This window comes from Pongo pygmaeus, chromosome 20 (assembly GCF_028885625.2).
Source record: "Pongo pygmaeus isolate AG05252 chromosome 20, NHGRI_mPonPyg2-v2.0_pri, whole genome shotgun sequence".
Lineage (NCBI taxonomy): Eukaryota > Metazoa > Chordata > Mammalia > Primates > Hominidae > Pongo > Pongo pygmaeus.
Genome location: NC_072393.2, coordinates 54,960,196 through 54,988,173, shown reverse-complemented (window position 1 = coordinate 54,988,173; position 27,978 = coordinate 54,960,196). Strand labels below are relative to the sequence as shown.

Genomic DNA, 27,978 nt, shown 5'->3' with positions numbered 1-27,978 from the left:
AAGAGTCTCTCCTAGCCTGGGCAACAAAGTGAGACCCCCCCCCCCACAAAAATTCAAAAAATTAGCTGGGCATGGTGGGACGTGCCTGTGGTCCCAGCTACATGGGAGGCTGAGGCTGGAGGATCACCTGAGTCCAGGAGGTAAAGGCTGCAGTGTTTAGGCCACTGCACTCCAAAGAGCCTGTCAAAAAAAAAAAAAAAAAAAAAGAGTCTCTTAACTCTGCAATAAGAACACCTCCCGATTCTGATCTCCAACCTCAGCCCCCACCTTGACCCTTTTCTTTCTTTCTTTTTTTTTTTGAGACGGAGTCTCGCTCTGTCTCCTGGGCTGGAGTGCAGTGGCGCAATCTTGGCTCACTGCAAGCTCTGCCTCCCGGGTTCACGCCATTCTCCTGCCTCAGCCTCCCGAGTAGCTGGGACTACAGGCGCCCGCCACCACGCCCGGCTAATTTTTTGTATTTTTAGTAGAGACGGGGTTTCACCGTGTTAGCCAGGATGGTCTCGATCTCCTGACCTTGTGATCTGCCCGTCTCAGCCTCCGAAAGTGCTGGGATTACAGGCATGAGCCACCGCGCCCGGCTGGTCCTTGACCCATTTCTCAGGGCAGCCAAGTGACAGCCTACGGTTGCCTGTGTCCACCCTCACCCCCTCCCAGGACCATCCTAGGCTCTCCCTGTTCACTTCTGTCCCCTTCTCTCCTCAGAAGCCCACCCGGGCAGTAAACAAGGTCCACGCCTTTGGGAAGAGAGGCAATGCACTCAGGAGGGATCCCAACCTTCCCGTGCACATCCGAGGCTGGCTTCATAAGCAGGTGGGGTCAGTAGGAGAAGGAAAAGGACACTGAAGTCTGTGCCCTGGCTGTCCTCTGTCTCTCTCCTTGCAAGTCCCCAAATAGGCTTTCTTTTTCTTGCTATCACTGCCCCTCCCCTTATTCTGTCATTGTTTGTTTGTTTGTTTGTTTGTTTATTTATAAGACAGAGTCTCTTTCTGTCGCCCAGGCTGGAGGGCAGTGGTATGATCTCGGCTCAATGCAACCTCTGGCCTCCAGTTCAAGCGATTCTCGTGCCTCAGCCTCCCGAGTAACTGGGCTTACAGGCATGCGCCATCATGCCTAGCTAATATTTGTATTTTTAGTAGAGATGGGGTTTTACCATGTTGGCCAGGGTGGTCTCAAACTCCCGAACTCAAGTGATCCACCCGCCTCGGCTCCCTAAAATGCTGGGATTCCACCGTGCCTGGCCCATTCATTCATTCTTTCTTGACTACTTCTTGAACACTTACAGTGTTCCCAATCCCAGGGCACACACCGTGCAAATAACACAAACAAGTATTTATATTACATTCCAGATTAGGTGGAGCATGGGTGGATAATAAATTAGTAAATAAATAAATGGACTTGGTCATTTCAGATCGCAGGATGGGCTACGAACAAGTAACATAGGGGCCAGGTTCAGTGGCATAACCCCAGCATTTTGAGAGGCCAAGACAAGAAGATCGCTTGAGCTTAGGAATTCTAGACCAGCCTGGGCAACATGAAGAAACCTCATCTCTACAACAAATACACACACACACAAACCTAGCTGAACGTGGTGGTGTGCGCCTATAGTCCCAGCTACTCGGGAGGCTAAGGCAGGAGGATTGCTGAAGCCCAGGAGGCTGAGGCTGCAGTGAACTGTGTTCATGTCACTGCACGCCAGCCTGGGTGACAGAGTGAGACCCTGTCTCAAAAACAAAAACAAAAAAGCAAACAAAAAAACGGAATATGATGTGCTTGAACGTGGCTGAGAGAGGAGAGCTTCAATTTGACATTTGGTCAGGGAAAATTATCTCTGAGGTGACATTTGAGCTGGCCGGGCATGGTGGGTCATGCCGGTAATTCAAACACTTTGGGAGGCTGAGGCGGGCGCATCACCTGAGGTCAGGAGTTCAAGACCAGCCTGGTCAACGTGGCGAAACCATGACTCTACTAAAAAATACAAAAATTAGCCAAGCGTGGTTGGGGGTGCTTGTAATCCCAACTACTTGGGAGGCTGAGACAAGGAAAATTTGAATCTGGGAGGTGAAGGTTGCAGTGAGCCGAGGTTGTGCCATTGCACTCCAGCCTGGATGATAGAGTGAGACTCCATGTCAAAAAAAAAAAAAAAAAAAAAAAAGATCTGGAGGCAGATCGCATCCAAAAGGAAAAGGCCTGCAGCAGGCAAAACCTTGGTGTCTAGTGAGGCCAGGGGAAAAAGCCAGGAGGAGCAGCAGAGCAGTGGTTCTCAAAGTGTGGTCCCAGACCAGCAGCATCAGTGTCATCTGGGGACTTGCTAGAAATGCAAATGATGAGGTCCCATCATAGATTTGCCAAATCGGGAACTCTAGGGATGGGGCCCAGAATCTGTGTTTTAACACACCTTCCTGGTGATTCTTATGCACCTTCAAACACAAAACTCCCTGCGAAGCAGTACATGGGCTGGGCGCATGGCTGACGCCTGTAATCCCAGCACTTCAGGAGGTCAAGGCAGGTGGATCACAAGGTCAAGAGTTCGAGACAAGCCTGGCCAATATGGTGAAACCCCGTCTCTACTAAAAATACAAAAATTAGGCCGGGTGTGGTGGCTCACGCCTGTAATCTCAGCACTTTGGGAGGCTGAGGTGGGCAGATCACGAGGTCAGGAGATCGAGACCATCCTGGCTAACACGGTGAAACCCCGTCTCTACTAAAAAATACAAAAAAAAAAAAAATTAGCCAGGCGTGGTGGTGGTCGCCTGGAGTCCCAGCTACTTGGGAGGCTGAGGCAGGAGAATGGCGTGAACCTGGGAGGTGGAGCTTGCAGCGAACCGAGATCGTGCCACTGCACTCCAGCCCGGGCGACAGAGCGAAGACTCCATCTCAAAAAAAAAAAAAAAAACCTAAATTAGCTGGCATGGTGGCAGGCATCTGTAGTCCCAGCTACTCAGGAGGCTGAGCCAGGAGAATCGCTTGAACCCGGGAGGCAGAGATTGCAGTCAGCTGAGATTGTGCCACTGCACTCCAGCCTGGGTGACAGAGCGAGACTCCATCTCAAAACAAAACAAAACAAACAAACAAAAAACCGTAAGTGATGGTAAGGAATTTGAGACTGAATTTTAAGTGTTCTTAATTCTCTGTTTTGAAAAGGGGACTCACGTGATCTGACATATAATTTTAAAAGATCACGCGGGCTTCTACGGGAATGGGTTGAGGAGAAGAGGCACACGAGGTTGGAGATAGTGGAGTAGTTCAGGCAGAGACGATGTGGAGACACTGCATTTGGGTCATGGCTCATTGCCACCTTCCTGGCCTCTCTGTGTCTCAGGCTCCAGAATAATTGGACTAAGTCTCTGTAGCTAAAGTCTGCCCATATGTGGTCCATGTCTCATCCAAACCTCCCTAAAACTTCTCAATCTCCAACGGATAGACGAGAAAACATAAGGGTGGATTCTAGGGGGAAATGACTTGTTCCAGAGCATAGTTTGAAAGTGGGGGCTGGGCACACTGTAATCCCAGCACTTTGGGAGGCCGAGGTGGGTAGATCATTTGAGGTCAGGAGTTCAAGACCAGCCTGGCCAACATAGTGAAACCCTGTCTCTACTAAAAATACAAAAATTAGCTGGGTGTGGTGGTGCGTGCCTGTAATCCCAGCTACTCGGGAGGCTGAGGCGGGAGAATCATTTGAACCTGGGAGGCAGAGGTTGCCGTGAGCCGAGATCATGCCACTGCACTCCAGCTTGAGCTACAGAGCAAGACTGTCAAAAAAAAAAAAAAAAAAAAAGAGAGAGAAAAGAAAAGAAGTAGGGCTTCTATTCTATTCTATTATGTTCAGAGGGCTTCCAGCTCTCCTTTTTGTCCACTCCATTGCCTCAAACATGTGTCTCTGTCTCTTCTGTCTCTCTGAGTCTTCCTCCTGTGCCTCCACCCCACTCCCAGGCTCAAGTGATCCTCCCTCCTCAGCCTCCCGAGTAGCTGGGACTACAGGCATGCACCACCACACCCAGAAAATTTTTGTTCTTTTAGTAGAGATGGGGTTTCGCCATGTTACCCAAGCTGGTCTCAAACTCCTGGAATCGAGTGATCCACCTGCCTTGGCCTCTCTAAGTGCCAGGATTACAGGCGTGAGCCATTGTGCTCGGCCTCACCCCACTCCCTTGATCCCTATTTTATGTCTCTGTTCTCCTCTCTCCAAGTTTCTTTCTCTCTCTGGCTCTCTGTCCCCATTGTCACTGCCTTCATCTCCTTTTTCTGTTTCCCTTTACTCAGGCCCTTCCTCCCATCTCTCTCCCCAGGACAGCTCGGGGCTCCGTCTCTGGAAACGCCGCTGGTTCGTCCTCTCCGGCCATTGCCTCTTTTATTACAAGGGTCAGTGGCTGGCTGGCTGGCTTGGGGTGGGAGGACCCCCCCCACATCTGCCCTTCTCTCTAGTGTGTTGGCCTCCTGATCCCTGTGTGATCCTTGACCCCAGCCCCTCTTTGCAGACAGCCGCGAGGAGAGTGTCCTGGGCAGTGTCCTGCTCCCCAGCTACAATATTAGGCCAGATGGGCCGGGAGCCCCCCGAGGGCGGCGCTTCACCTTCACCGTGAGTCCATCCATTCGTGTTGTGCACCAGGCGATGGGAACTGGAGATGAGGGCGGGTAGATATCTGTCCCAACAAGCACTGGAGTATCCATTACTGGAGATAAAAGGTCTTGACAAGCGCCAATTGCATCCTCCTTTTGTTTTGTTTTGTTGTTTTTTTGTTTTGTTTTGTTGTTTTTTGAGACAGAGTCTCACTCTGTCACCCAGGCTGGAGTGCAATGGCAAGATCTCGGCTCACTGCAACCTCCGCCTCCTGGGTTCAACGGATTCTCCTGCCTCAGCCTCTGGAGTAGCTGGGATTACAGGCGCACACCACCACACCCGGCTAATTTTTTGTATTTTTAGTAGAGGTGGGGTTTCGCTATGTTGGCCAGGCTGGTCTCAAACTCCTGGTCTCAGGTGATCTGCCTACCTCAGCCTCCCAAAGTGCTGGGATTACAGGCATGAGCCACCGTGTCTGGCCAGTCCTGTCCTGTCCTTTCCTTTCCTTTCCTTTTTCCTTTCCTTTCCTTTTTCCTTTGCTTTCCATTTTCCTTTCCTTTCCATTTTCCTTTCTTTTCCATTTTCCTTTCCTTTCCTTTCCTTTTTTTCTTTCTCTCTCTCTTTCTTTTTCTTTCTCTCTCTCTTTTTCTTTCTCTCTTTATTTCTCTCCCTTCCCTTCCCTCTTTCCCTCTTTCCTTTCTTTCTTGACGGTCTTGCGACACAAAGTGCAGTCTTCCCGCCTCAGTCTCCCCGGTAGCTGGGACTACAGGTGCGCTCCACCACGTCCGTCTAATTTTTTGATTTTTTTGTAGAGACGGGGGCGGAAGGAGGTGGGGGGGTGGGGTGGTCTCATTATGTTGCCTAGGCTGATCTCAAGCCATCCGCCCGCATCGGCCTCCCAAAGCACTGGGTTTACGGGAGTGAGTCACCGGCCCGGCCTGTACTCCTTTTTACAAGGCCCGGGAGTCCGGATTCCAAGCCTTCTCTTCCCGCAGGCAGAGCACCCGGGCATGAGGACCTACGTTTTGGCCGCTGACACCTTAGAAGACCTGCGGGGCTGGCTACGGGCGCTGGGCCGGGCCTCCCGTGCGGAGGGGGACGACTAGTGAGTAGAGGTCCAAGCCACGCTCCTGACCCTCCACCCTGAGTCAGTTTGATCACCCCAACTCCTCCCCTTTGGGACCCTGCCCCTTGAGTGTCCAATCACCAGTCTTCTAGCTAAGGCGCATCGTCTTCTAGGCCCCACCTCCAGGGAACTTTTCCAATCAGCAAAAGTCTTTCTCCCCTAAGTTCCGCCCACCACCTTGTACGTCCCCGCCCCCAAGCTGACCCTTCAGTCACGCACTCACCTCTGCTCCAGGAATGATCAATATTCCACACTCTCTGATTGGCTCCTTCTGAAGTCCCCTGAGCTGCCACCTAAACAATGCCAGGTAAAAGATAGTGTCAGATTTTTAAAAAATGTCAGACTATCTCTTAGGCTCTGACATGGCCTGCGCCAATTATCAGGCTGGAAACTGGACTACCTGGCTGAGTCTATCCCATATTCCGGGGCATTGGGTCCAGCAACCTGGATAGACGTTGTGGCCTGGCGCGCAGGTCAGTTTCACATTGGAGGCCTCAGTTTCTCCATCTGAAGAAGGGGGACGGTGATTTATAGTGCACAACTTTCCTTTTTTGGGTGCATCCTTGTGTTCTCACCTGTGACAAGAGAATAGGGCTGTTATGAAGTTCGAAGGAGTGATATCTTATCTGTGTCCACTCGCTAGTGGGCAACCCAGGTCACCCGCACGACCCCAGCCCGGGGAGGGCCCTGGCGGCCCCGGTGGTCCCCCGGAGGTGAGCAGAGGGGAAGAGGGCCGCATCTCAGAATCACCGGAAGTGGCTCGACTCTCCAGAGGTCGTGGTAGACCCAGGCTGCTCACTCCCAGCCCCACAACCGACCTCCACTCTGGACTCCAGATCCGGAGGGCGAGGAGCCCCGAGTGAGTAGGGAGGACATGGTTGGGGGCGTGGCCTAAGAGAAGGGCGGGGCCGGAAACTGGTTGGGGGCGGGCCTTAGCGCTTTCTGCTTGAGTGTGTGTGACTTGCTGGGGCTCCCGTGGGGGTCACAGCCTGTCGGGGAGAAGACTGGAGGGGAAGATGCCACAAAGCGGACATTACTGAGGATTTGGACAGTAGAGGAGGATTCTAACCCAGAGGGACAGTAAGACACAGTGAAGTGAGACATGTCCTTGAGGCTGACTTGATGGGTAAGGAGGTGGATGGAGAGGGCTCTAGTTGACTCAGTTCCCCGATTCTCTCCTTCCCACAGCCTGTTCACCCCCCTCTCTCGCCCTCCCTCGCCTCTGAGCCTCCCCCGTCCCCGTTCTGCCCCTGCGCGGCGACCCCCTGCCCCCTCAGGAGACACAGCACCCCCTGCCCGACCTCACACCCCGCTGAGTCGCATTGATGTCCGACCTCCTCTGGATTGGGGCCCCCAACGCCAGACCCTCTCCCGACCCCCCACTCCCCGCCGAGGACCTCCCAATGAGGCTGGGGGAGGAAAGCCCCCCAGGAGTCCCCAGCACTGGAGTCAGGAGCCCAGAACACAGGTGAGCAGAGAGGTGAGAAGGAGGGGACTACGTCTCCCATCAGGCCTCAGGGCTGTCTCCGTATTCTCAAGGCCATTGCTCCCTGGATGTCATGGGTATTGTAGTCCGTAATTATCTCAGCTGGGCTTAGGTGAGAGAGAGCTTGAACCGTATCTCCTATCAGGCGTCTGGGCTGTCTTCCTAGGCTGGTCTCCGGCCATTGCTTTTTTTTTTTTTTTTTTTTTTTTGAGACGGAGTCTTTCTCTGTCGCCAAGGTTAGAGGGCAGTGGCATGATCTCGGCTCACTACAACCTCTGTCTCCTGGGTTCAAGCGATTCTCCTGCCTCAGCCTCCCGAGTAGCTGGGATTACAGGCACCTGCCACCACGTCCGGCTGATTTTTATATTTTTGGTAGAGATGAGGTTTCACTATGTTGACCAAGCTGGTCTCGAACTCCTGATCAGCTGACAGGTGATCCGCCCATCTCAGCCTCCCAAAGTACTGGGATTACAGACGTGAGCCACCGTGCCTGGCCCGGCCATTGCTCTTTAAGCATCATGGGGTTTGTAGTCCTGAATACTCTGTGCCAAGACAGTGCGGTGAGACATTTGCATCTCCCTTGTGTCCCCAGTTCACCTTGCAAGTTGGTTGCCTGCTGTTTTGTCTGAGCATCATGGGACTGTAGCTCAGAATATCCACAGCTGACTGCAAATCTGAGAATGAGAGTAGCAAATTCCATCATCTCGTGGGGCTGTTTTGCCAGGCTGGTGCATTTATTATCACCCTCTGTGTCCCCACAGTGGCACACGGCTGGAGAGCAGGTAGTTGAGGAAGTTGAGAGGGCCCAGTTCTGAACCTCAAAATATCTCCTAAAGCACTTCAATTATGGACACGCCCACTCTGCTATTTGTCACTAAGTCATGCCAGTTTCTAAACATCTCCATTTCAACGTTCCTCCCAGGCACCCTCTGGCTCCTCCACTTATCTCCAGCTGCCCCCGCGGCCCCCTGGGACCCGGGCCTCCATGGTTTTATTGGTAGGTATCCTGGAGTACCCCAAATCTACTGGAGCCCCCTCCCTTCCTTTCTTCTCTATGAGGAATGTCATCTCCTGGCCTAGGGTGCCTAGAGAACCGTAGATATTTCAAAGCCCCTGGGTAGGTATTAGATTCTTGTGGTTGCTGTAACAAAGTGCATGGCCGAAAACAACAGAAATGGATTATCTTGCGGTTCTGGAGGCCAGAGGCCTGGAGTCAAGGGACTGGCAGGGCTATACTCCCACTGAAGGCTCTAAGGAGGAGCTTTTATTGACTCTCTCTTAGCTTCTGGTGATTGCCAGCAATTCCTGAGGTTCTGTGGCTTTTTTTACGGCTACATCTTTGCCTCCATCATCCCATGATGATCTTCCTTTGTGTTTTTGTTGCTGTCCATCTCCTCCTATTAGGACACCCCTATGACATCGTCGTAACTTAAATCCACAAAAACCCATTTCTTTCTCTTTCTTTTTCTTTTCTTTCTTTCTTTTTTTTTTTTTTTTTGAGACGGGGTCTCCCTCTGTCGCCCAGGCTGGAGTGCAGTGCTGCGATCTCAACTCACTGCAAGCTCCGCCTCCCAGGTTCATGCCATTCTCCTGCCTCAGCCTCCCGAGTAGCTGGGACTACAGGCGCCCGCCACCACGCCTGGCTAATTTTTTTGTATTTTTTTCTTTATTTTTTTCTTGAGATGGAGTCTCGCTCTGTCGCCCAGGCTGGAGTGCAGTGGCACGATCTCGGCTCACTGCAACCTTCGCCTCCCTGGTTCAAGCAATTCTCCTGCTTCAACCTCCTGAATAGCTGGGATTACAGGCACGTGCCACCATGCCTGGATAATTTTTGTATTTTTAGTAGAGACGGGGTTTCACCATGTTGGTCAGGCTGGTCTTGAACTCCTAACCTCGTGATCCTCCCGCCTTGGCCTCCCAAAGTGCTGGGATTACAGATATGAGCCACTGTGCCCGGCCCAATTTTTTTGTACTTTTAGTAGAGATGGGGTTTCACTGTGTTAGCCAGGATGGTCTCGATCTCCTGACCTCGTGATCTGCCCGCCTCGGCCTCCCAAAGTGCTGGGATTACAGGCATGAGCCACTGTGCCTGGCCTGCCTTCCTTTCTTTCTTTCCCTATTCGTCTTCCCTTTCCGCTTCCCTTTCCCCTTCCCCTTCCCCTCCCCTTTCTTTCCTTTCCTTTCCTTTGTCTCTCTCTTTCTTTCTTTCCTTCTTTCCTTCTTTTTTCTTTCTTTCTTTTTTTTTTTTTTTGAGAAGGAGTTTCACTCTTGTTGCCCAGGCTGGAGTACAATGGCATGATCTCAGCTCACCGCAACCTCCGCTTCCTGGGTTCAAGCGATTCTCCTGCCTCAGCCGCCCGAGTAGCTGGGATTACGGGCGCCCACCACCATGCCCTGCTAATTTTGTATTTTTAGTAGAGACAGGGTTTCTCCGTGTTGGTCAGGCTGGTCTCGAACTCTCGACCTCAGGTGATCTGCCTGCCTCGGCCTCCCAAAATGCTGGGATTACAGGCATGAGCCGCTGCGCCTGGCTGCCTAGCTAACTTTTTCTACTTTTTGTAGAGACGGTTTTGCCATGTTACCCAGGCTGTTTTTTTTTTTTTTTTTTTTAATTAAAAAAAATTATTTATTTTCTTGAGACAGAGTCTCGCTCTGTCACCCAGGCTGGAGTGCAGTGGTGCAATCATGGCTCACTGCAGCCTCAGCCTCCTGGGCCCAAGTGATACTCCCACCTCAGCCTCCCCAGTAGCTGAGACTACAGGCGTGTACCAACATGCTCAGCTTATTTTATTTATTTATTTATTTATTTATTTGAGACGAAATCTCAGTCTGTCACCCGGGCTGGAGTGCAATGGCACCATCTCGGCTTGCTGCAACCTCTGCCTCCCGGGTTCAAGTGATTCTCCTTCCTCAGCCTCCCAAGTAGCTGGGATTACAGGCGCCCATCACTACACTTGGCTAATTTTTTTATTTTTAGTAGAGACAGGGTTTCACCATGTTAGTCAGGCTGGTCTCGAACTCCTGACCTCAGGTGATCTACCTGCCTCGGCCCCAAAGTGTTGGGATTACAGGCATGAGCCACCGCACCTGGCCCTATTTTTTTATTTTTATTTTTTTTGCAGACACAAGGTCTCCCTATGTTGCCCAGACTGGTCTTGAACTCCTGGGCTCAAGTGATCTTCCCTCTTTGTCCTCCCAAAGCTTTGGTATTACAGGAGTGAGTCACTGTGCCCTGCACTTTGTTTTATTCTTAGTCATAAATAAAATGTCTAAATTTCTCCATTAATTATAATATTTGCCATGGCTATTTGATCAAGATCCCATTATTGATCTTTCTGAAGCCAAGAATCTGGAAGTTGGGCTACTGAAATTTGCTAATGCTTAGAAGGAAGCTGATAAGGAGAGGGGTTGCTAGGCTTGGTGGCTCATGCCTGTAATCCCAGGACTTCAGGAGGCCAAGGCAGGAGGATTGTTTGAGATCAGGAGTTCAAGACTGCTCTGGGTGACATAGTGAGACCCCAGCCCTAAAAACAAACAAACAAACAAAAAACCTTAGCTGGCACTGGTGGCTGGCACCTATTGTCCCACCTACTTGGGAGGCTGAGGTGGGAAGATCCTTTGAGCCTAAGAGTTCAAGGCTGCAGTGAGCCATGATCATGCCACTGCACCCCAGCCTGGGTGACAGACCTTGACTCAAAAAAAAAAAAGGCCAGGCCTGATGGTGCATGCCTATAATCCCAGCACTTTGGGAGGCCGAGGCAGGAGGATTGCTTGAGCCCAGAAGTTTGAGATCAGCCTGGGCGACATGGCAAAACCCCATCACTACCAAAAACAACAACAACAAAAATTTTAAAACTACAAAAATTAGCCGGGCATGATGTGTGAGCCTGTGGTCCCAGTTACTCAGGAGGCTGAAGTGGGAGGATTGCTTGAGCCCAGGAGGTTGAGGCTGCAGCAAACTGTGATCGCATGACTACACTCCAGCCTGGGTGACAGAGCGAGACCCTATCTCTAAATAAATAAATAGTGCAGTACCTATCAGTAGAAACAGGGCGTGGCTCAGCACTGAGTTACAATAATGGCCAGCCTGTCCCCTTTGACCCCTGACTTTTCTCCCTCTCTTCAGCCCGGTCCTCCCTTGGAGTCAACTTTCCACCAAAGCTTGGAGACAGATGTAAGTTCTCACTGATCTAATCCTTGCTGAGTTCCCAGAATTGGGGAGAGAATGTTCTAGATGATGGGAGGAGTGGCAGGGGAAGAGCCAGATCTGGACCACCGGTAGCTCCCGCTCTCCTTTCTCCAGACGCTGCTGACCAAGTTGTGCGGGCAGGACCGGCTTCTGCGGAGGCTGCAGGAGGAGATAGACCAGAGGCAGGAGGAGAAGGTGCGGGGCCCTGGACCGAGGACAGGGAGCCTGGCCTCTCTGCCTGCCCTGAGTCCTTCCTGACTGCGGAAGTCAGGATGCTGACTGGACATCCAGGATGTGAAAGGACATCTTTTCATTCTTCTTGGGGCTAGGCATGGCTTCTGAAGTCTAACCACCTTCTCTCTTGGTGCAGGAGCAACTAGAAGCAGCTCTGGAGTTGACCCGGCAGCAGCTGGGCCAAGCCACCAGGGAGGCTGGGGCTCCTGGGAGGGCCTGGGGTCGCCAGCGCCTCCTGCAGGACCGGCTGGTCAGTGTGAGGGCCACCCTCTGTCACTTGACTCAGGTGAGCACCTGGGAAGGGGCCTGCCCTCCTAGGAGGCCCCAGGACTATGCAAGTTGTTACGAAGGGGACTTGCCCCAGAGGGCTCATAGGAAGATCGTTCTTCAGAAGTCTACACTCCAAATTTTATTTTATTATTTGTTTCTCTCTCCTTGTTGTCTTGTAACCACTCTAATTTTTTTTTTCAGGGGACAGAGTCTTGCTCTGTCACCCAGGCTGGAGTACAGTGGTGCCATCTCAGCTCACTGCAACCTCAGCCTCCTGAGTAACTGGGATTACAGGCATGTGCCACCACACCTGGCTAATTTTTGTATTTTTAGTAGAGATGGGGTTTTGCCATGTTGGCCAGGCTGCTCTCGAACTCCTAACCTCAGGTGATCAGCCTGCCTCAGCCTTCCAAAGTGCTGGGATTACAGGCATGAGCCACTGTGCCTGGCCTTAAGTAATTCTGAGAATTATTATATGTGATATGTGTAAATGAGTGAATGAATGAATGAATGAATAACACTTAAGGTACTTGGTACTTGGTAAAGCAATACTTAAGTGTCAGTTATAATTATCTGTAAAATGGAGACAATAATAATAACTACCTCATAGGAATTAAATGAGAGCTGAGAACAGTGCCTAGCACATGGTCAGTGCCCAATAAGTGTTAGCTGATATTATCATTGTTATTGTTGGTATTGGCGAGGAAGTTTCTGCTGCCCCAGGGTGAGTGGGTGCTGTGGTTATTTTTTTTGAGACGGATTCTTGCTCTGTTGCTCAGGCTGGAGTGCAGCGCCTGGATCCAGGCTCACTGCAACTTCTGTCTCCCGGGTTCAAGTGATTCTCCTGCCTCAGCTCCCGAGTACCTGGGATTACAGGCCCTCACCACCATTCCTGGCTAATTTTTGTATTTTTAGTAGGGACAGGGTTTCACCATGTTGGCCAGGCTGGTCTCAAGTTCCTGACCTCAAGTGATCCGCCCGCCTTGGCCTCCCAAAGTGCTGGGACTAAAGGCCTGAGCCACCGTGCCTGGCTGGGTGCTGTGGTGTTTTAACTGTCTAATGAATTCATTAGATCTGTAGACTCTGCTACCTAGGAGAGAGCAGAAGTAATCCTGGGGATTCAGGGAATGCTGTTATTTGTCTACACTAGCAGTGCACTGGAATTGCAGGTTCCATACAGACTTTGGGGTTCCCAGTAGTCCAAGCAAAGAGGCCCATGGGAATTGTAGTCCATATGCCTGCAGGGCTCCAGGGACCAAGCTCCCTTACCTCCTCCTTAGCTGACAAATGACAGGGTGGAGAAGGATCTGGTGGGAGAGGGACCTAACCTATGTCTCCCCCTTTATGCAACCTGAGGAGCGAGAGAGGGTTTGGGACACATACAGTGGCCTGGAGCAGGAGCTGGGCACCTTAAGAGAGACGCTGGAGTACCTGCTACACCTCGGTTCTCCCCAGGTAAATCGCTGCTTGGAGACCCCAAGACCCACCCCCAACTCCAAGTTCTGCCTGGAAATCCTTTCAGCATTTAATCTCCGTCCACAGAATTGAGACCCCGCCCAGTTGACCCTTAGCCTTTCTGTCCTTTCAATCTAAGCCCCTTATTTTAGTTAAGACCATGCCCTTTAGGGTTTTTTTTTAATTCTCTCATTAAAATTTTAATTAATCTTCAATTTTGAATGCCGTTTTCTCGAGCTGTTATCTAATTTCTGCTGTAAAGTTGTTTATTTGTTTGTTTGTTTGTTTTTGAGACAGTCTCACTCTGTCGCCCAGGCTGGAGTGCAGTAGCGCAATCTTGGCGTACTGCAACCTCTGCCTCCCAGGTTCAAGTGATTCTCCCACCTCAGCCTCCCGAGTAGCTAGGATTTCAGGCACATGCCACCACACCCGGCTACTTTTTATATTTTTAGTAGAGACATGTTGGTCAGGCTGGTCTTGAACTCCTGACCTCAAGTGATCTGCCTGCCACGGCCTCCCAAAGTGCTGGGATTACAAGCATGAGCCACTGCGCCAGGCCTAATTTCTGCTTTAAAGTTGGCTATAATTTTACAACATTCTTTTTTTTTTGGAGGGGGGACAGAGTTTAACTCTCGTTGTCCGGGCTGGAGTGCAATGGCACTATCTCAGCTCACCACAACCTCTGCCTCCCGGGCTCAAGCGATTCATCCACCTCAGCCTCCCAATTAACTGGGATTACAGGTGTCCACCACCACGCCCGGCTAATTTTGTATTTTTGGTAGAGATGGCATTTCTCTATGTTGGTCAGGCTGGTCTCGAACTCCTGACCTCAGGTGATCCGCCCTCCTCGGCCTCCCAAAGTTTTGGGATTACCGGCGTGAGCCACTGTGCCCGGCCTACTCTTTTATTTTTATTTTATTTATTTTATTATATTTTTTGAGATGGAGTCTCGTTCTGTTGCCCAGACCGGAGTGCGATGGTGCAATCTCGGCTCACCGCAACATCTGCCTCCCATGTTCAAGCAATTCTCCTGCCTCAGCCTACCGAGTAGCTGGGATTACAGGCATGCGCCACCATGCCTGGCTAATTTTGTAGTTTTAGGAGAGACGGGGTTTCTCCATGTTGGTCCGGCTGGTCTTGAACTCCCAACCTCAGGTGATCCACCCGCCTCGGCCTCCCAAAGTGCTGAGATTACAGGCGTGAGCCACTGCACCCAGCCCTTCTATTTTTTATTTTATTTTATTTTATTTTTTTTGTGTGTGAGAGGGAGTCTTGCTCTGTCGCCAGGCTGGAGTGCAGTGGCACGATCTCGACTCACTGCAACCTCCGCCTCCCAGGCTCAAGCAATTCTCCTGCCTCAGCTTCCCCAGTAGCTGAGACTACATGTGTGTGCCACCATGCCCAGCTAATTTTTGTATTTTTAGTAGAGACGGGGTTTCACCATGTTGGCCAGGATGGTCTAGATCTCTTGACCTCATGATCCGCCCGCCTCGGCCTCCCAAAGTGCTGGGATTACAGGCGTGAGTCACGGTGCCTGGCCGCCCTCTTATTTATTTATTTATGAGATGGAGTCTCGCTCTGTTGCCCAGGCTGGAGTGCAGTGGTGCGATCTCGGCTCACTGCAACATCTGCCTCCCGGGTTCTCCTGCCTCAGCCTCTAGCTGGGACTACAGGCGTGTGCCACCACGCCTGGCTAATTTTTGTATTTTTAGTAGAGACGGAGTTTCACCATGTTGGTTAGGCTGGTCTTGAACTCCTGACCTTCTGATCCGCCTGCCTTGGCCTCCCAAAGTGCTGGGATTATAGGCATGAGCTACTGCGCCTGGCCAATGCCTTTTGTTTTAATACCTGCTTTCAGATCCAGAGCTGCTCTCTCCCCTGGTTCTAAATCTCTCCTCTTGTTGAAGCCGTGCTCTCACTAGCAAAACTCCAACCCTCAGCCTTTTTTCCATCTTGCAAGTTCATCTCTTGCATCCTGCATCCTGACTTTTGCTGTTAAATTTATCCTCTGGAGTTCCAGTTCTGAACCCATTCCCTTAGTTCAAGCTCTGCTCCTAAATATAAACCTCATTGCTTAGCCTCAGACCTGCTTCTTCACTCTAAATCTACCCATCAAGTTCTAAATCATGTATCTTTAAAAACATTGACATGACCAGGCATGTTGGCTCACGCCTGTAGTCTCAGCACTTTGGGAGGCCAAGGCAGGTGGATCACTTGAGGTCAGGAGTTCGAGACCAGCCTGACGAACATGGTTAAACCCTGTCTCTACTAAAAATACAAAAATTTACTGAGTGTGCTGGTGCACGCCTGTAGTCCCAGCTATTCAGGAGGCTGAGGCAGGAGAATCGCTTGAACCTGGGAGGTGGAGGTTGCGGTGAGCCGAGATTGCGCCACTGCACTCCAGCCTGGGCGACAGGGAGAGCCTCCATCTTAAAACAACAACAACAAACCCAAAAAACAAAAAACCATTGATGCCTAGTTTTAAATGCATCTTCTCACTCTGAGTTGCTCCCACTAGATCTAAAACCCAGACTTGGCAAAAACAGACCCATGCCAGATGCAGTGGCTCACGCCTGTAATCCCAGCACTTTGGGAGGATGAGGCAGGTGAATCACCTGATCCCAGGAGTTTGAGGCTAGCCTGGGCAACATGGTGAAACTCCATGTCTACTAAAAATTAAAGTGAAAACATTAGCTGGGCCTAGTGGTGCATGCCTGTGGTCCCAGTTACTCAGGAGGCTGAGGCTGAAGGACCACTTGAGCCCAAGAGTTCGAGGATGCAGTGAGCTATGATCAAGCCATTGCATGCCAGCCTGGGTGACAGAGGGAGGGACTGTCTCCAAAAACAAACAAAAAGAACAGACTCTCATATATTCGTATGGTCACCTATTTATAATAGATGTAACACAGTAAAACAACATAGAAAGAAAAGACAGTTTTTTCTTTTTCTTTTTTTCTTCTTTTTTTTTTTTTTGAGATAGTGTCTTGCTCTGTCACCCAGGCTGGAGAGCAGTGGTGCGATCTCAGCTCACTGCAACCTCCACCTCCCGGGTTCAAGCGATTCTCCTGCCTCAGCCTCCCGAGTAGCTGGGACTGCAGACACCCACCACCATCCCCGGCTAATTTTTTTTGTACTTTTAGTAGACATGGGGTTTTACCATGTTGGCCAGGCTAGTCTTGAACTCCTGACCTCAGGTGATCCACCCACCTCGGCCTCCCAAAATGCTGGGATTACAGGCGTGAGCCACCACACCTGGCCAAAAGACAATTTTTTTTAATTCATCTGGATAACCACATGGAAAAAAAATAAATCCCAACTCCATAAATATAGTCCAGCTGATCTCAGACCTTTGCAGGGGCCTATTAGCTGAAACCCTCCTGTGTTTTCCCACCTTTAAGTAAATAAATTCCTTTCCTCCCCGCAGGACAGAGTGTCTGCTCAGCAGCAGCTGTGGATGGTGGAAGACACACTGGCAGGTCTGGGTGGCTCCCAGAAACCGCCCCCACACACTGAGCCTGACTCCCCATCTCCCGTCCTCCAGGGCGAGGAGTCCTCAGAGAGGGAGGTAAGACGCACATAATTCCTCCCCACCCCCACCTTCCTGTCCCACCTGTCCTTGGCTCAGTCTATTCCCCACCCACCTCTTTAATTCTTCCTTGATCAGCTAAGCCACCTCCCACAAGTGTCCTAACCTCTGGAAGCCTTTGTTTTCTTGTTTTTTGGAGTTTTTTTTTTGAGACGTAGTCTCACTCTGTCACCCAGGCTGGAGTCCAGTGGTGCAATCTTGGCTCACTGCAACCTCCACCTCCTGGGTTCAAGTGGTTCTCCTGCCTCAGCCTCCGAAGTAGCTGTGATTACAGGCGCCCACAACCAAGCCTGGCTAAGTTTTGTATTTTTAGTAGAAACGGAGTTTCACCATGTTGGCCAGGCTGGTCATGTACTCCTGGCCTCAAGTAATCCGCCTGCCTTGGCCTCCCAAAGTGTTGGGATTACAGGCGTGAGCCACCTCTCCCAACCAGGATTTTTTTTAAAGATGAGATCTCATTCTGTCACCCAGGCTGGAGTGCAGTGGTGTGATCATGGCTCACTGCAGCCTCGAATTCTTGGGCTCAGGCAATCCTCCTGCTTCAGCTTCCTGAGTAGCTGGGACCACAGGCTCGTGCCATCGTGCCTGGCTAATTTTTGTTTGTTTATTGTGGAGATGGAACCTCACTTTGCTGCCAAGTCTGGTCTTAAACTCCTGGCTTAAAATGATCCTCCAGTCTCAGTATCCCAAAATGCCAGGATTACAGGAGTGAGGCACCGCACCCAGCCCTAATATGATTATATATATAATGCACTTAGACGCCAGGCACTGTTCTAAGTGCCACATATATATGGACTCAATCCTAATATCAAAAAGTAAAATGTTAATGAGCCAGGCACAGTGGTGTACACCTGTAATCCCAGCTACTTGGGAGGCTGAGGCAGGAGAACCGCTTGAACCAGGGAGGTAGAGGTTGCAGTAAGCTGAGCCAAGATTGCACCACTGCACTCCAGCCTGGCTGAAAGAGTGAGACTGTGTCTCAAATAAAATAAAATATGGCTCAGAGAGGTAAAGCAGCTTGCCAGAGGTCACACAACTAATAAATGGCACAGTTGGGATTTGAAGCCAGGACATCTGGCTCCTGGTTTACAGTTTTTTTGTTTTTTTAGAGACAGGGTCTTGCTCTATCACCCAGGCTGGAGTGCAGTGGCGCGATCACAGCTCACTGGAACCTCCATCTCTGGGGCTTAAGTGATTCTGTCACCTCAGCTTCCCAAGTAGGTAGGACTACAGGTGTCTGCCACCACGCCCAGCTAATTCTTTAACTTTTTTGTAGAGAGGGGGTCTCCCTATGTTGCCTAGGCTGGTCTTTACCTCCTGGTCTCAAGTGATCCTCCCATCTCAGCCTCCTAAAATGCTGGGATTACAGACGTGAACCCACTGTGCCCAGCCTAAAACGTTTTTTTTTTTTTTTTTTTTGAGACGGAGTCTCACTCTGTTGCTCAGGCTGGAGTGCAGTGGCTCGATCTTGGCTCACTGCAAGCTCCACCTCCTGGGTTCAGGCCATTCTCCTGCCTCAGCCTCCCGAGTAGCTGGGACTACAGGCGCCTGCCACCACGCCCGGCTAATTTTTTTTTTTTGTATTTTTAGTAGAGACGGGATTTCACCGTGTTAGCCAGGATGGTCTCGATCTCCTGACCTTGTGATCCGCCCGCCTCGGCCTCCCAAAGTGCTGGGATTACAGGCATGAGCCACTGCGCCCAGCCTTAAAAAGTTTTTGTAGGGAAGGGGTGTTGCTATGTTGCCCAGCTGGTCTCTAGCTCCTGGCCTCAAGTGATCCTCCTACCTTGGCCTCTCAAAGGGCTGAGATTACAAGCACAAGCCTCCATGCTCAGATCTGGTTTATAGTCTTTTTTTTTTTTTTTTTTTTTTTTTGAGGCAGAGTCTTGCTCTGTCGCCCAGGCTGGAGTGCAGTGGTGCGATCTCGGCTCACTGCAACCTCCAACTCCTGAGTTCAAGTGATTCTTCTGCCTTAGCCTCCTAAGTAGCTGGGATTGCAGGCACCTGCCACCACGCCTGGCTAATTTTTGTATTTTTAGTAGAGACGGGGTTTCACTATGTTGGACTAAGCTGGTCTGGAACTCCTCAGGTGGTCTGCCTGCCTTGGCCTCCCGAAGTGCTGGGATTACAGGTGTGAGCCACTGCGCCCGGCCTGGTTTACAGTCTTAATGCTATTCAGACTGTATTCCAATTCCTAAATGCTTGCAACATGTTAATAATAATAATAATTATAATGATCATCATTATCCCCCTTTTCTAATCCCCGCAGAGCCTGCCAGAGTCCTTGGAACTGAGCTCCCCTAGGTCCCCTGAGACTGACTGGGGGCGGCCTCCTGGAGGCGACAAAGACCTCGCCAGCCCTCGCTTAGGTGAGCATCCTGGTTGGGTGGGACTTTACAGAAATTCCCATCCTCACCAAGTCCCATTCTGTCTTTCCAGGTCTTGGGTCTCCGAGGGTCTCCCGGGCTTCCAGCCCTGAGGGTCGCCACCTCCCTTCCCCACAGCTGGGAACCAAGGTAGGCTGTAGGTCCATCCTGTAATCCTTGCATCTAACCATCAGGGACCCCCACACTTCTGGGAAACAGCTAGGAGTAGAGCGTTCTAAGGCCATACTCAGAGCAGAGAGAGCACTTCTTGTTAAGAGCCTTGAGATTGATTTTTGTCTCTGTCGCTTCTAAGCCGTGTGACTTTGGGTCAGTTATTAAACCTCTCTGTGCCTCCATTTTTTCTTCTCTAAAATGGGGCTAATAGCAGAACCTACCACCTAGAGCTGACATGAAGATGAAAACTAGATGAATGAGGCCAGGCGCGGTGGCTCACGCCTGTAATCCTAGCACTTTGTCAGGAGTTCCAGACCAGCCTGGCTAACATGGTGAAACCCCGTCTCTACTGAAAGTACAAAAATTAGCCAGGCGTGGTGGTGGGCGCCTGTAATCCCAGCCACTCAGGAGGCTGAGGCAGGAGAATCGCTTGAACTCGGGAGGCAGAGGTTGCAGTGAGCTGAGATTGCACCATTGCACTCCAGCTTGTGCGACAAGAGCAAAACTCTGTCTTAAAAAAAAAAAAGACACCCTGAGTGGAGCAGAATGCTGATCTCATGTGGCCCTGGAGTTCAGAAATTGGTTGACTTCTAGCAGCAGGAATGTTTAGAAATTGGTTGACATTAAGCTGTGGAAGCTCTGTGCTCTGTGTCTGTTGCTGATTGGCTGGTTTTCAGAAGCATGGAGCTATCAATGATTGGCTGATTTTCAGAAGTACGGATCCATCACTGATTGGGCAGCCCTCAGAAGCATGTGAGCATCACTGATTGGCTGATTTTCAGAAGCTTGGCTCCATCACTGATTGGCTGGTTTTCAGAAGTCTTTGGGGTACCTGTTGGGATTACTTAATCAAATAGATTTAAAAGCACTACTTGGGGCCGGGAACCGTGGCTCGTACCTGTAATCCCAGCATTTGGGAGGCCGAGGCAGGCAGATCACTTGAGGTCAGGAGTTTGAGACCAGATTGAACAACATGGTGAAAACCCTGTCTCTACAAAAATACAAAAATTAGCCGAGCATGATGACGGGTGCCTGTAATCCCAGCTACTCGGGAGGCTGAGGCAGGAGAATCGCTTGAACCCAGGAGACGGAGGTGGCAGAGACCCAAGATTGCACCGTTGCACTCCAGCCTGGGCAACAGAGCGAGACTCTGTCTCGAAAAAAAAAAAAATAAATAAAAATAATAATAATAATAAAATAAAGCATTTCTTGGCCAGTGGTGTTGGCTCATGCCTGTAATCCCAACACTTTGAGAGGCCAAGGTAGGTGGATCAGTTGAGCCCAGGCGTTCAAGAGCAGCCTGGCTAACGTAGCAAGACCCATCTCTACAAAAAAATAATGAAAAGTTAGCTGTGGCCGGGTGCAGTGGCTCACGCCTGTAATCCCAGCACTTTGGGAGGCTGAGGCGGGTGGATCACCTGAGGTCAGGAGTTCAAGAGCACCCTTGCCAACATGGCAAAACCCCATCTCTACTAAAAATACAAAAATTAGGTGGGTATAGCAGCACGCACCTGTAATCCCAACTACTTAGGAGGCTGAGACAGGAGAATCGCTTGAATCTGGGTGGCTGAGGTTGCAGTGAGCTGAGACTGCGCCACTGCACTCCAGCCTGGGCAATAAGAGTGAAACTCCATCTCAAAAAATAAAAAAATAAAAAATGAAAAGTTAGCTGTGCGTGGTGGTGCCCACCTGTGGTCCCAGCTACTTGGGAGGTTGAGACGTGAGGATTGCTTGAGTCCAGGAGGTCAAGGCTGCACTGAGCCATGACTGCACCACTGCACTCCATCCTGGGCAACAGAGAGAAACCATGTCTTAAAAAAAAAAAAAAAAAAAGAAAAGGCCGGGTGGGGTGGCTAACGCCTGTAATCCCAGCACTTTGGGAGGCCAAGGCGGGTGGATCACAAGGTCAGGAGTTCGAAACCAGCCTGACCAACATAGTGAAACCCCGTCTTTACTAAAAATACAAAAAAATTAGCCAGGCGTGGTGGCACATGCCTGTAATCCCAGCTACTCGGGAGGCTGAGGCAGGAGAATCGCTTGAACCTGGGAGGCAGAGGTTGTAGTGAGCCAAGATCGTGCCATTGCACTCCAGCCTGGGCAATAAGAGTGAAACTCCATCTCAAAAATAAAATAAAGTAAAATAAAATAATTTTTAAAAAATAAGGCATTTCTTGTGCTTACTTGTTATCATGGATACAAAAGCAATCAAGCCTTTCCTAGGAAGAGAGGAGAGGCACTTTTTGATTCTCAGTGGTGTGTCATGGGCATGGATGATTGGAGCCTCCTGGGAACATCACTTATCTTGGGACATGCTCCTCCTTCACCCCAACCCCGTGGTTTCAGGGGCTGCCAAGGTCCAGAGCACAGGGGTGGTCTAGTGAGTTCCAGGGATTTCAGGGTTTATCAAAGAAAAAGCTATGACCACCAGATGGCGGTAGCGCACAGGAGCTTTATTTGGTGCATACTGACAGATTTGTCTATGGGGGAGTCACACCCAGTGTGAGACCCTCCAGAAGCTACTGTGTGAGGGTGAGGACCACTGCACAGGAAGGGAGGAAGGCAAGGGAGCTCCCGAGAGAAAGGGACTGGAGAAGGGGCTTACGTCTGGGTGATGCCAGCCACCAGCATGTGGAGGTTTCTCTGGATCAGAGAGGTCCAAAGAGCAGCAGGGGCTTGGGGCTCATCTTATCTATGGGTAGCAGATGTTGGGCACAGTCTCAGGGTATACAAAGCAGGCAGACTGCATGGCTAAAAATATCTGCTTATTAAGACTGTGTTTAAAACAATTGGATGTGTAGAAATCTGAGTGTGCTGCTACCAAGCTTTTAGGCCAATGGTCTGGCCTGCTGTGAAGAAATTAACAACATTGGCTGGGCACGGTGGCTCACACCTGTAATCCCAGCACTTTGGGAGGCCGAGGCAGGTGGATCATGAGATCAGGAGTTCAAGACCAGCCTGGCCAAGATGGTGAAACCCTGTCTGTACTAAAAACACACAAAAATTAGCTGGGCGTGGTGGCAGGCACCACCTACTTAATCCCAGCTACTTGAGAGGCTGAGGCAGAGAATTGCTTGAACCCAGGAGGCGGAGGTTGCAGTGAGCAGAGATTGCGCCACTGCACTCCAGCCTAGGCAACAAAGCGAGACTCCGTCTGAAAAAAAAAAAGAAAAAAAGAAATTAACAACATAGGGTAATATACAGTGGCCAGTGGCCATCATTTATATAAACAGGACTCAGGATTGGTCAAAGCAGAGGAAACTGCAGGGATTGGTTCTACAATGAGCACAGATCCATGCTATCTCACTGGGATGTTTAACTGGAAGCTTCAGCAATGAGTGCTCTCTCTCTCTCTCTCTCCACTTTTTACTTTTAGATACGGGATCTTGCCCTGTCACCCAGAGTGGGGTGCAGTGGCACAATCATAGCTCCCTGAAGCCTTAAACTCCTGGGCTTAAGTGATCCCCTGCCTCAGCCTCTTGAGTAGCTGACAGGCATCCACCACCACATCTAACAAGTTTATTTTTTGTAGAGATGGGGTCTTGCTATGTTGCCCAGGCTGGTCTCAAACTCTTGGCCACAAGTGATCCTCCCACCTCAGCCTCCCAAAGCTCTGGGATTACAGTCACCTACCACTGCACCCGGCCTTCTCCCTCTCTCCTTGTTTAAGCAACGTATATATATATACACACATATATATATATATATATATATATTTTTTTTTTTTTGAGACAGAGTCTTGCTCTGTTGTGCAGGCTGGAGTGCAGTGGCATGATCTCGGCTCACCGCAACCTCCACCTCCGGGGTTCAAACAATTCTCCTGCCTCAGCCTCCTAAGTAATTAGGATTACAGGTGCCTGCCACCACGCCCAGCTAATTTTTGTATTTTTAGTAAAGATGGTATTTCGCCAAGTTGGCCAGGCTGGTCTTCAACTCCTGACCTCAAGTGATCCTCTCTACTCAGCCTCCCAAAAGTGCTGGGATTACACGAGCCACTGTGCCTGGCCTAAAGGTTGGGTCTTGGGACGTTTCTCGCCTCCCTAGGCCCCGGTGGCCCGGCCCCGGATGAGTGCCCAGGAGCAGCTGGAGCGGATGCGCAGAAACCAGGAATGTGGACGGCCCCTCCCTCGCCCGACCTCCCCCCGGCTCCTCACCTTGGGAAGGATACTGTCCCCAGCCAGACGCCAGCCTGACGTGGAGCAAAGGGTGAGGGGAGGAGGGCTGGGGCTGGGCGGTGGGGTGGTGGTAGGTCCTCTTCACCTACTTTGAGTTCCTTTCTGTAAAATGGAGATAATCTCTACCTCCTTCCTCCAAACTGAATTTCCGGATTTGCCTCAGTTTGTACTTGTGATAAAGTCAGCTTCCTCGCCTGGATAGTGGTGGGTGGACAGGAGTGGCAGTGAGGGGAGGACAGTGGGTGGGGGGGGTCACACATCTGGATTGGAAGCCTAGTTTTTCTTCTCAGTTGCTATGTGTTGTCAATAGCAAGAAAGCAAAAAAGAAAATGCAAGCCAGCAAGAAGATTGATTTTATTTATGCCCTTCCAATAGGGAGAACATCCCAGATCTGAACATCAGAGTGTCTCAGATGTCTCAGGATGGTTTCCCCTTAGACGTTTTCCTTTTTCGGCCAGGCATGGTGGCTCACACCTGTAATCCCAGCATTTTGGGAGGCCAAGGCGGGCGGGAGTTCAAGACCAGCCTGACCAACATGGAGAAACCCCGTCTCTACTAAAAATACAAAATTATCTGGGCGTGGTAGTGCATGCCTGTAATCCCAGCTCCTTGGGAGGCTGAGGCAGGAGAATCGCTTGAACCCAGGAGGTGGAGGTTATGGTGAGCTAAGATTGTGCCATTGCACTCCAGCTTGCGCAACAAGAGTGAAACTCTGTCTCAAAAAAAAAAAAAAATAGATGTTTTCTTTTTTCAGGGACAAGGTCTTGCTCTGTTGCCCAGGCTGGAGTGCAGTGGTGCGATCTCCACTCACTGCAACCTCCACCTCTTGGGTTCAAGTGATTCTCATGCCTCAGCCTCCCAAGTAGCTAGGACTACAGGGATATGCCACCACATCCAGCCAATTTTTGTATTTTTAGTAGAGACAGATTTTTACCACGTTGGCCAGGCTGGTGTCGAGCTCCTGAGCTCAAGTGATCCTCCTGCCTTGGAAGGAGGTACTAGGAATACAGGTGTGAGCTACTGCACCTAACCTCCTCTTAGATTTTTTTTTCTTTTTTTGAGACGGAGTCTCCGTTTGTTGCCCATGCTGGAGTGTAGTGGTGGAATCTCGACTCACTGCAACCCCTGTCTCCCGGGTTCAAACGATCCTCCTGCCTCAGCCTCCCAAGTAGCTGGGATTACAGGCCCATGCCACCACACCCTGCTAATTTTCTTTTTTTTTTTTTTTGTATTTTTAGTAGAGACAGGGTTTACACCATATTGACCAGGTTGTTCTTGAACTCCTGACCTCAAGTGATCTGCTCACCTTGGCCTCCCAAAGTGCTGGGATTACAGGTGTAAGCCACCAGACCCGGCCCCTTAGACTTTTATAGAAAGAATTTAGACAAGTCACAGGTGGTGGTGGTGGAGGTGGGATTTCTGAACTCATGTGCTGCTTTATAGGAACACAGGTAAAGTTAAACATTGTCAGTCACTGGGTGCTATGGCTCACCCCTGTAATACCAGTACTTTGGGAGGCCGAGGCAGGAGTAAGAGACCAGCCTGGGCAACATAGCAAGACCTTGTCTCTACTAAAAATAAAAATAAAAATAATTAGCCAGGCATAGTGGTGCGAGCCTGTAGTTCTGTTTACTCAGGAGGCTGAAGCAGGATTAGTCCAAGCCTGGGAAGTTGAGACTATAGCGAGCTATGATCACACCACTGTACTCCATCCTTTCTAAAAAAATGAATAAATAAAATAAATTAATTTTTAAAAATTCAGTGCCTACAGAAGCATAGGAAAAACAAAACAAAACATTGCCAGTGTTTTTGGGCAATTTCATTCTCTTTTGGAGCCCCCTTCACTTCACCCTCAAAATGAGAACGTGGGGCTTCCAGGTGAGGAGTTCTAATGCCCCAATTCCTTTCCAGCCTGTCGTAGGACACTCGGGAGCCCAGAAATGGCTCAGAAGTTCTGGGTCCTGGAGTAGGTAAGGAACTGGAGGGCGTATCAAGGGAGCAGGAAAAAAAAATTTTGCAAAAGCAAAGGGGAGTAGCATTATTATTAAAGTCTCCTGAATATGGAACTACAAATCGCAACCCTTCTTGAGATGCTTAAGTTCCCGGGGCATCTGCAACAAAACCAGAAAGCCCTAGATCCGTAGTGATATCTTTAGTTCCCCAAATTCCCTTGGTCAATAGCAGATCCTACTTCTGCATCAAGGAAATTGGGTGATAGTGACGCGCGAATGGACTACAAATCCCATAATGCATGTGGGCGGTATGAGGCGGTACCATGTTTAACATCTTTTAGAGACACGTGCTAGGAACTACAACTCCCAGAAAGGCACGTGCGGTACCCGGGTCCCCACTGTGCCAGCTGTTTATTTTTTATTTTTATTTTTTTACTTTTTTTCTTTTTTGAGACAGTCTTGCTCTGTCTCCCAGGCTGGAGTGCAATGGCGCAATCTCAGTTCACTGCAACCTCCGCCTTCTGGGTTTAAATGATTCTCCTTCCTCAGCCTCCCTAGTAGCTGGAATTACAGGCACCCACCACCATGCCTGGCTAACTTTTTTGTATTTTTTGGTAGAGACTGGGTTTCACCATGTTGGCCAGGGTGGTCTCGAACTCCTGACCTCAAGTGATCTGCCAGCCTCAGCCTCCCAAGGTGCTGGGATTACAGGGATGAGCCGTCGCACCTGGCCTGTTTTTTTATTTTTTATTTTTTTAATTTTTAATTTTTGTTGGTACATACTAGGTGTACATGTATTTACGAGATAAATGAGATGTTTTGATACAGGCAGGCAATGTGAAATAAGCACATCATGGGGAATAGGGTATCCATCCCCTTTCAAGGATTTACCGTTTGATGTATAAACAATCTAGTTACACCCTTTAATTTATTTAAAAATGTACAATTAAATTATTATTGACTATAGTCATTCTGTTGTGCTATCTAATAGTAGGTCTTATTCATCCTTTTCTTTTTGTACCAATTAACCATCCCCCACCTCTCCCCCATGTACACACCCCCACCGCCAATCTTCTTTTTTTTTCTAGTCCAAGGAACACCACCCCTTACTTGCCGACTTCCGAAGGTCACCGGGAGCGGGTTCTCAGCCTCTCTCAAGCCCTGGCTACTGAGGCGTCGCAGTGGCACAGAATGATGACAGGTGACTGGCTGGGGATGTTGGACTTCTGGGTTTTAGGGAGGAGAGAGCTGGAGACCTGGAATCCCAGGTCCTGGAAAGGAGGGGTCTGGGGGCCGGTGGGCATTTTTTATCTTGGTGAGTAAAGAGTTGGGCAGGGTTTGGGAGTTTTAGGTCTCAGGCAAGAGGTGACTGGGGTCCGGGACACTTGGGAGGAGGGGAGGAAGAGGTCAGGGGGCGGGGAGACGGCCGACAACTGAGTCTCAAAGAGGACTGGACTGGGGTATCCAGACTCCTGGGTCTGAGGGAGGAGGGGCTGGGGGCCTGGACTCCTGGGTCTGAGGGAGGAGGGGCTGGGGGCCTGGACTCCTGGGTCTGAGGGAGGAGGGGCTGGGGGCCTGGACTCCTGGGTCTGAGGGAGGAGGGGCTGGGAATCCGGAGTCCTGGGTCTGAGGGAGGAGGGGCTGGGAATCCGGAGTCCTGGCGCTGAAGTTTGCCATTCTCATGTCCCACTTATCCTCTCCAGGTGGAAATTTGGACTCCCAGGGAGACTCTCTTCCGGGTGTGCCGCTGCCTCCTTCGGACCCCACGCTCCAGGAGACCCCTCCCCCGAGATCTCCCCCGGTGGCTAATTCGGGTTCCACGGGGTTCTCTCGCCGAGGGAGTGGGCGTGGAGGAGGTCCCGCCCCCTGGGGGCCCGCGTGGGATGCCGGGATCGCCCCTCCGGTCCTGCCACAAGATGAGGGGGCGTGGCCTCTGCGAGTCACTCTGCTACGGTCCAGCTTCTAATCCGCCCAAACGCGGCAACCAATCGGAGCGCGAGGACGGGGTCTGGAGGTACCGCCGGAGATCTGGGACCACTCAGGGCATCAGGGGGCGTGGTCTGGTCCCCATTGCCGGCCCGGGAGGGGAATGGTTTCTATGGCCAAAATTTGGTTTTCTCAACACTGTCTAAATTTGGATTAAAACTTTGAACTTTTAGTCAATAGCTTTGTTTCTGTCTGTTTGGGGTTGTGGCACTGGGGTCTCTGAGGGGCAGAGCTGGAGTCGTGGACTCCTGCGTCCTGAGAGAGGAAGGGACAGGCGACTTGGACTTATAGGTCTCTGGGAGGAAGGGATAGAGAACCTGATCCCTCGGTCTGAGAGTGGAGGGGGCTGGGCCAGGATTCCCGGGTCTGAGGGAGGAGGGGCTGGGACCCTGACTCCTGGGTCTGAGGGAGGAGGGGCTGGGAG

At 50.6% G+C, this 27,978-nt stretch overlaps 1 protein-coding gene and 1 long non-coding RNA gene across 16 annotated transcripts in view; one reads left to right on the top strand and one right to left on the bottom strand.

Annotated features, from left to right (window-relative positions):
- The window catches only part of PLEKHA4 (pleckstrin homology domain containing A4), a 30,354-nt gene extending 2,628 nt beyond the window's left edge, over positions 1-27,726 (top strand). Inside the window, exons 3-20 of one of the 15 annotated variants that reach the window (XM_054466185.2) lie at positions 703-810; positions 4,287-4,359; positions 4,476-4,576; positions 5,554-5,663; positions 6,328-6,543; positions 6,873-7,152; positions 8,093-8,167; positions 11,297-11,344; positions 11,474-11,554; positions 11,730-11,879; positions 13,220-13,318; positions 16,743-16,883; positions 19,174-19,273; positions 19,344-19,420; positions 23,486-23,647; positions 25,528-25,586; positions 26,657-26,769; positions 27,272-27,726. In XM_054466185.2, the coding sequence (XP_054322160.2) occupies positions 703-810; positions 4,287-4,359; positions 4,476-4,576; positions 5,554-5,663; positions 6,328-6,543; positions 6,873-7,152; positions 8,093-8,167; positions 11,297-11,344; positions 11,474-11,554; positions 11,730-11,879; positions 13,220-13,318; positions 16,743-16,883; positions 19,174-19,273; positions 19,344-19,420; positions 23,486-23,647; positions 25,528-25,586; positions 26,657-26,769; positions 27,272-27,534 (2,256 nt within the window). In that variant the 3' untranslated portion in view covers positions 27,535-27,726. Of the gene's footprint in view, positions 1-702; positions 811-4,286; positions 4,360-4,475; positions 4,577-5,553; positions 5,664-6,327; positions 6,544-6,872; positions 7,165-8,092; positions 8,168-11,296; positions 11,345-11,473; positions 11,555-11,729; positions 11,880-13,219; positions 13,319-16,742; positions 16,884-19,173; positions 19,274-19,343; positions 19,421-23,485; positions 23,648-25,527; positions 25,587-26,656; positions 26,770-27,271 lie in introns of all 15 variants that reach the window. The other 14 variants (XM_054466184.2, XM_054466186.2, XM_054466189.2 and 11 more) reach the window with 14 other exon arrangements.
- Positions 91-6,255, bottom strand: LOC134738790 (uncharacterized). The gene is made up of 3 exons (XR_010124841.1): positions 6,085-6,255; positions 5,908-5,977; positions 91-180 (listed from the first exon to the last, which is right to left on the bottom strand). It is a non-coding gene; the product is annotated as an uncharacterized LOC134738790 (long non-coding RNA).
- Positions 27,727-27,978: the final 252 nt, after the last annotated feature.